This window comes from Nestor notabilis, unplaced genomic scaffold (genome assembly GCF_000696875.1).
Source record: "Nestor notabilis isolate BGI_N333 unplaced genomic scaffold, ASM69687v1 scaffold33730, whole genome shotgun sequence".
In the NCBI taxonomy this organism is placed as follows: domain Eukaryota; kingdom Metazoa; phylum Chordata; class Aves; order Psittaciformes; family Psittacidae; genus Nestor; species Nestor notabilis.
The window spans coordinates 10001-17214 of NW_009913024.1; the positions used below are offsets into that span (position 1 = coordinate 10001).

Below are 7214 nucleotides of genomic sequence, written 5' to 3' on the forward strand. Positions count from 1 at the left end.
TAGCCATTTTAACAATAGATCAATCGGAACTCTATTTATTATTTAACTAGTAGAACTTAAGGATTGAAATGAAGAATAATTGTATTATTGTTATGATATGATACTTCTCTAGAAAAGGACAGAAATGTGTGGAAATTGCAAAGCTTCCCTGTCCATCTTCAGACTGAAAACTGTATCTGCATGTGCTCTGCCCTGGTCGCTTTGATCTATAGGTCTTGGCATCTGAAAGGTGTACGGATTATAGCAATACTTACTACACCATAATAAGGACCTGTCGGAAAATGCACGTAAACTTTGGTGTGGAAAGGTAGAAAATGAGTATGCAAATAAGATCATTTGCAAATGAAAGAATTCCAAACTTTTATCCAGCAAACTACAGAGGCATTAAATTCTGATTTTACTAATTCATGATCCTGATAGAGGTTTTCATAAGGGGAAATTGCATACTCAAATGATGACTCAGATTGCATCTTGGCCTGCAGTTTTGTTTTAGGGAGCTGGTTTTGGTTTGTTTTTTTTTTTTTTTTCCCATGCAGACGATATGACTAAAAAGCAAATATTTTAACATAACTTAGTGATCTGAGCTATTACTGAAATGTCCACAGTTTCACTCTTTTTTTTTCTCCTAGATTAAAGAAAACTTTAAAAATCTATTTGCTTTGACATATGACACAATATTTAAGAACTGAAATCATCAATTAAATCACACATCAGAAACATTTCCCTTTGGTAAAAAATATAGTGCTAGACGATGTACACTTTGAAATTGTTGTTAATGTTTAAAATGCAATCTGAAGTGCATATGTTATTTAAAAAAAAAAAATACAAATTTTCAAAGTTTATGAAAAAAAAACCAGCCCAGCAATCATTGCTTAGCAAGAGCATTTGCAGAGAAATGTGTATCTTTGAGGTTTGTTCATGCATAGTTTCTAGCATGAAAGCTGAATATGTTATTCTTTATTTTGGGTTTTTTTTCCTATTTAAAACTGATTGGATCTAAAGGAAACAGAGTTCCTTCTGGGTGCCTGTAATAAAGTACCAAATCCAATATTCACATGAAGGTGGCGAAAGCCTTTTGGATTGTCACTGAAAATAGAAAAGGTGAATGTTGACAAGATTTCAGATGTTTTTTTCTGGGGACTGAGGGAAACTGAAGTTAAAAATAAAGCCCTCGTATGGTCAACATGTTGGAGGAAATTCAAAGACTCTTATAAAATAAACATATTTTAAGAAGTGTTTTGAATTTCACTGTGTAATTTCTGGCCAACAGAAATTACAGTTGTATCTTTGGAGGGACATTATGTCAGATCAATGGTCATTATGCAAAAAAAATAAACTGAAAAGTTGATGCCTTAACCCATTCAGCTATTAAAATGCAGGCACGAAGAGGATAGCGTTTCTTCAGATTTTCTACTAGAAAACTTTGCACCACTGTGTTGCAATGATAAAATATTTGGGTTTGATGTTACAGAAGATATGTAAATCGTTCCTTGAAAAAACACAAGTACAAAGCATCGCATGCTTTGGCAAAGGAACCTCTTCAGTAGTTAGTAGAAAATACAAGAGTTTATGTCCTGAAAAATAAAGGAAATTATCTGAAGCGTGTGCATAAGCTAAAATATCCCAGCCCGAAGCATGCTGTAAGTTGTTCCTAGGCTATATTTAACTGTAACCTTTGGAGTCTCAAAGTCTGAGGAGAATATCTGTTCTGTCAGGTAATGGTGATGGCGTGCATCTGTGTATACATCCACATATCTCCAAACATGCGCACGTATGCCCTTGTTTTTCTGCAGCATTATTAAGAAAAGCCGTCCATACTTCACCATGTTGTTACATGTGTCTGTCTGCTGATTATAAAATGTGTTAAACAGTATTTAAAAAACAAAAAAATGCAGAGCTGCGCTTTGATTTATTCAGCGAACAAAACATATGCTCGCTGTTCTGTTCTATGTAATTCATATGATCAATAAAATTTTCTTTAAAAAGAGCAACTTTGGCGTTTAGAAGGATTATGCTGCTGAAGAAAAAAATGCTTCACTCTTGCTATATGTAGTCAACCTCAATGCTCGTGCACCAAAATGAGTTTTTGTCTCACTAATGTCTATTTTTGTGTATTTATTATTTCTAATCTTCAGGGTCGAAGCTGTATATTGTGGCTGTTATCCGCTGTGTCCCAGAGCCTTGGTGTACCCAGAGATATTTCCAGGTACTGCTTTGTTGCATATTCTTTTTGCTGAAACATAATAATGTGATTCATGTTAAAATACAGAGTTTGAGACTAAACTTGAGCAAAAGCAATTGTTTATTTGGCAAGCCAACATGTTAGTGTTAAGGAAAATTTTATGTGTTTTAATACATTAGACGAAGTTTATATTTGCCATCTGTTCTTTTAAGATAACACAAAAGCAAGTTTTGAAATAGCATTCTTCATTGTTAGCATACACAGCCCATAATGATAGATTTTTGTTAAAAGGTCAGTGATGCTGCAATGGTTTGCAGATTTTTTTGATACACCAAAAAAAAACAAAAAACCCAAACAAACAAAAAAAAAAAACCAAAAAAAAAAACCACCCCAAAAAACCAAATCAGCAAGGCCTGAAAATCACACCAAATTATTTAAACAATTTAGTACTTAATAGTATGCAACAGCGATACAGGATACGCACTAATGTAGTACTAGTTCTTTGAAAAATCTCATCACTAAATGTATCACATATGCATTGTGTTACATTAGAATAATGTATTTTAATCACCCAAAGGAGATGTCTAAACAGCACAACTACACAGTCTTATTTAGCATTAAACATCCTTGTGAGCTGAGGTAACCTTATAAAATCATGCTTAAATAATGTAAAACACGAGGCGGCACAGAGCAATATGCATTTTTAATTAGTAAAGTGACTAATATCGAGTGTGTGCTTTGAGGTTTTTGTTTCATTAAAAATGTATCTGTTTTTCCTGCAGCTGAATATCTGTATTCTACACCTGAACAGCTTTTTAAAAGGCTTCAGAATTTCTGCAAGAGACCCGATATTGTAAGGAAACATCTTTATAAGGTAGTTGTTCAGAATAGTTTTAGATGATATAAGGCCATATTGAAGTACAAAGGAAAAAAAAACCCTTAAAAAAACAACATTTAATTAACATACTAATGTTTAAAGGAAACATGCTAGGGAGGGATATTAGTCGTTACACTAACAAGGATTAATTAAAATAGATGCCAGTTGTATTAACCTAGGTCTTATGAAATACGTGCACTTATTGCATGCTACATACGTTTTTTTTAATTTATTGTTTTCTAAAATTACTGTCCTTTACATTTGCACCCAAGAGGCTTATAAAAATGAACCTGGATTAATGCAACTCATTAGTTTAAAAGGAAAATAAAAGAAAGATCCCACAATTATACTAATGAGTATAAGCCTACCTTCCTATCCTAATTTAATCTTCAGTCCTCAAAAAATGCATTTAACAGGTATCAGGTAAGATTTCTCTTCCTTTTGAAATTATTTGAATTATTTTCATAATTACAATTATTCTAACTCTTTGCTTTTATGTTGAACATAAAAAAAGTTTATCAGAAGCATATGTACTGGTATTTGTCATGTCCCATTCTTTGCAGTTATTTATGAAAAGAAAGTAGAGTTTCCATAGCAGACCCTCCATTCAACTTCTGATCAAGTGTTCAGTGCTAGATCCACTTTTCACATTTTTAGGGAGTATATTTATACTGCTAGGAGTCACATTTAAAAAAAAAATAAACAATCATAGGTGAAGCAGTAAATTCTGGTAATGAAAAGCTATTATTATACAATGCTACTTTTGTAAAAATAATTGCTATTAATTTTCTTCATGCTGATACATAAATTTGCAACATTTTATGACTTTTACAGTCTGGGCAGGTTGGATACACATTACCCCACACGACAAAGGTGTTTCAGGTTGTAAAAAACCTGAATTCAGCTGAAAGTCCTTAAAGGCCTGGGAGTGCATAGAAATACTCCTCGTGTTGCCTGTGCAATACAAATGTGTTCTTTTTAGTGTTCCCTGGATGTCACTGTCCAGGCACAGTGTTAATGAGCACGTGGAGTAATCTTCTTAAGTTGGAGGCTCATGCTGCTGACAGACCTAACCTTCTCTCTCCACCTTCCTCCCTCTGGAGACCAGAAAGGTTGGGTCTTGCTGTGTGTCGTCCGCCTCTCTACCCCTTCCTGCACACATGGAGGAGGAGGAGTGAGGGTTTAGCCCACTCCTGACTTTAATTGTGACCTAAAAATAGACATTTACATAATGATACATCAAAGATGATGTTGTTTCTGCAGGAAACAGTTAAACTTCAAGAAAAAAGGAGAGAACCAAAAATGCAATTTAACACCCAATTTCAAGCTCATTATCTTTCATTGTCTATTAACTTGGCAATGGTTCAGAAGGTAGCTCATAATAGTTTAAAATGCTGACTGAACACTTCCAGTGTTCAGCATTACTTCTTGAGTCTATAGTAACATATAGTTGTACATGGTGGCTTCAAAGGGAGAACAGTCCTTAAACGTTTACCTTGACATTTCCCAATGCTTCAAGCTCAGCTAATAGATGCGTGCACATGGATCTGCTCACTGCATGTGGATCCCCAGCTCCAAAACAGAGCCAAGGCACACTGAAAGTGGAAATAACAGTGGAGCAAATGAAAATATAAAATAGTATGCCTTTAAAATATGTGCACAAGCCCTGTAAGCAAAATGCTGATTTGCTTGAAGGATTTTTCTCTTTTTCAAAAAAAACCCACCCCTTGGGATGATTTGCAGGCAGAAGCTGGAGGTGTTTATCTTGCCCCATGCATATGGGCTTGTGGACTGTTAACAATGCAGCCCTGTTCAGATCTTCTGAGTGTTTGAACTGAACATCTGCAACAGGTAGCAATTATGCTGAATGGGGGATCGTTTTAAAATGAGTAAATCAGGGCCTAATCCGGAACCTGTGAACACCAGAGAAAAGATCTCTGTTGTCTTTAATAGGCTTTGGATCAGCTTGGAGAATACTCTTAGAGTTGTCTTTTTGTACCTACACCCACGTATGTCAAGTCTTCCTATTGCAATAAAACTATGTGCAAATCCTGCTAGAACAATGCTAACTCAGATACGTGCTGTTAATGTCATTACAGTCGGAACAACATTGCTTCTTAGGAAGCTAAAAACAATGAAATCATACAGAGTACACAGCGCTTCCACTGTATTTTCACCTTTTTTAGATCAGTATATTCTATATACATTGTAGTAGAAAAGAGACCCCAGTACAGTAGTACATACTAACTAGCTACTTTTCTTTCAGAAACCTTCCTCACATACTCACTGCCTGAAGTTCATAAAGTATCTGTGATGTCTTGAAAGCAAAATGCTTTAAAAGCAAATAGTGCTTTTCTCTACCGATTGGGGATTCTGCTTCATAGATGGGGAAGTACTCATCATCAGAAGTACTTTGGCTTATCCTTTTACATGTTGTTGGGGTTTTATTACTAAGGATATCCATAATAATTAGACTGTGGTCTAATTAAACAGGCAGTTTATTCTTTCAGTTGTCTTCAGTGACTGTTCTGACAAACTTAGGGGCAAAAGGGAGGTAAATGGCAGGACAGTCAGCTCAGGGAGGTGGACACACAGAATATCCCTATGAAAATGCACAGATCGAGATATTAAACTGTAATAGCTTACTTTGATGGAGCAGATTCATGCTGGCAAACTCTTAAAAATGTCCATAATGTAAGCACCTATGTAAACCTTTCCAAATGTATTACTTACCCTGTGAATTCTCACAGCTCCAACACTGACTCATTTGCATTTTGTTGTTGCCTTCTATGAGTTATTAGCGGAAGATTGAGATGAGTGGAAAACAAACCTTATTTGTTATCAATTATTTGTTCTGTTCCAGTTTTATGGAATCAGATGTTTCTCTCTGGTTCTGGATATTTGCGGTTGCCAAAATGCCAGAATTAAGCAAGGAACAACAGGGCATCGGTTTCCCATGGAGTACACTGTAGGACCTGTCACTGTTTGCAAGCTCCCTATCTAATAGATTTAAAACCAAAAAAAAAAAAATAAAAAAAAATAGGGCAAAGCATTTGTTTCTGCATTATTTTCTTTAAGTTTACCTTTCAGTTCCCTCACTTCAGTTTCTTAATTTAAAACAGCATGTATAAAGAGTATACAGTGGAAAGGGACAAGAAGAGTTGCCAAAAGCCAGGCATGGAAGGAGCTGACAACTTTAAATAATCTTTCCCAGCCCTCCCAGCTGAATGAGTGCGGGTTGACATGCTGTCAGCTTCAGTTCCTACAGAAAAATCCTACTCTCACTCATACTTGTTGAACGGAGGAAAGAATTTGGCCCACTTTCTGACATTCATTTTCTCATTTCCATCACACTACAGAAGCTCACCTGCCTATGAAAAGACACATGGCATGATTTTTTTTTCTTTCTTACACCACTGTAGAAAGAAGTCTGCTGAATTCAAAGGGATTAAACAGCTGTAAAATCAAATTAAGATCCCAGTTAGACTGTAGACATCTGAATTGTTTCCAGTCTCAGGATTTGGCTGTACAGGGCAGTTCTAACACAGTTTTAACAAAACTTTCTTCTTTTTTTTTTTTTCTTTCCTTTTTTTTACCTCTCTTTTTGCTCTGATTTGAGATAAAGCAGTATCTTTGGTATTTCAGGAAAATATGTAGAAAGGAAAACTGCTCCTGATGCAGCTTTAATACTAAGGCATAGCTAGGAAAGCAGCAGGAGGCAATCTCAGCCTAAGGACACATGAGGATGCAGGGGAGCCTCATGCCAGATGTCCTGTTGGCCACTCAGCCCTGTTGCAAAGAGCAGTAGCCATTCATAGTTCTTGTACAGGCCATGTAAGAGTGAGAGCAATGCCTCTGCCTTTATCCTTACCCACTCCCCAGCAAAACTCCAGGAGAAATTGTTTTCCCATAAGGATGCTAACTGCTGCTCTGGATCACCATGCCATGTGTTTAATACCATGGTTTTGATATTTGTGATATTTGGGAGAAGGCTGACACAGGTAAAAGTAGGTCTTTTAGAGTTAGAGATTGGTCCTAACCCTGGACTTCGAGATTTTATCATCTTTCATAACCTTTTAGTATTAAGTACATAATGCTTAATAAGCTGTACATAGTAGTTCTCCATTTCATAGAATCATGGAATAGTTAGGGTTG

At 35.9% G+C, this 7214-nt stretch overlaps 1 protein-coding gene across 1 annotated transcript in view; it reads left to right on the forward strand.

The window, feature by feature from the left end:
* The window catches only part of LOC104411904 (glycosyltransferase-like domain-containing protein 1), a gene marked incomplete at both ends in the record, with an annotated part of 12303 nt that extends 9247 nt beyond the window's left edge, over positions 1-3056 (forward strand). The window contains 2 exons of the mRNA XM_010022454.1: positions 2136-2206; positions 2965-3056. Coding sequence (XP_010020756.1) covers positions 2136-2206; positions 2965-3056 — 163 coding nt within the window. The remainder of the gene's footprint in view (positions 1-2135; positions 2207-2964) is intronic.
* Between the last annotated feature and the right edge of the window lie 4158 nt (positions 3057-7214).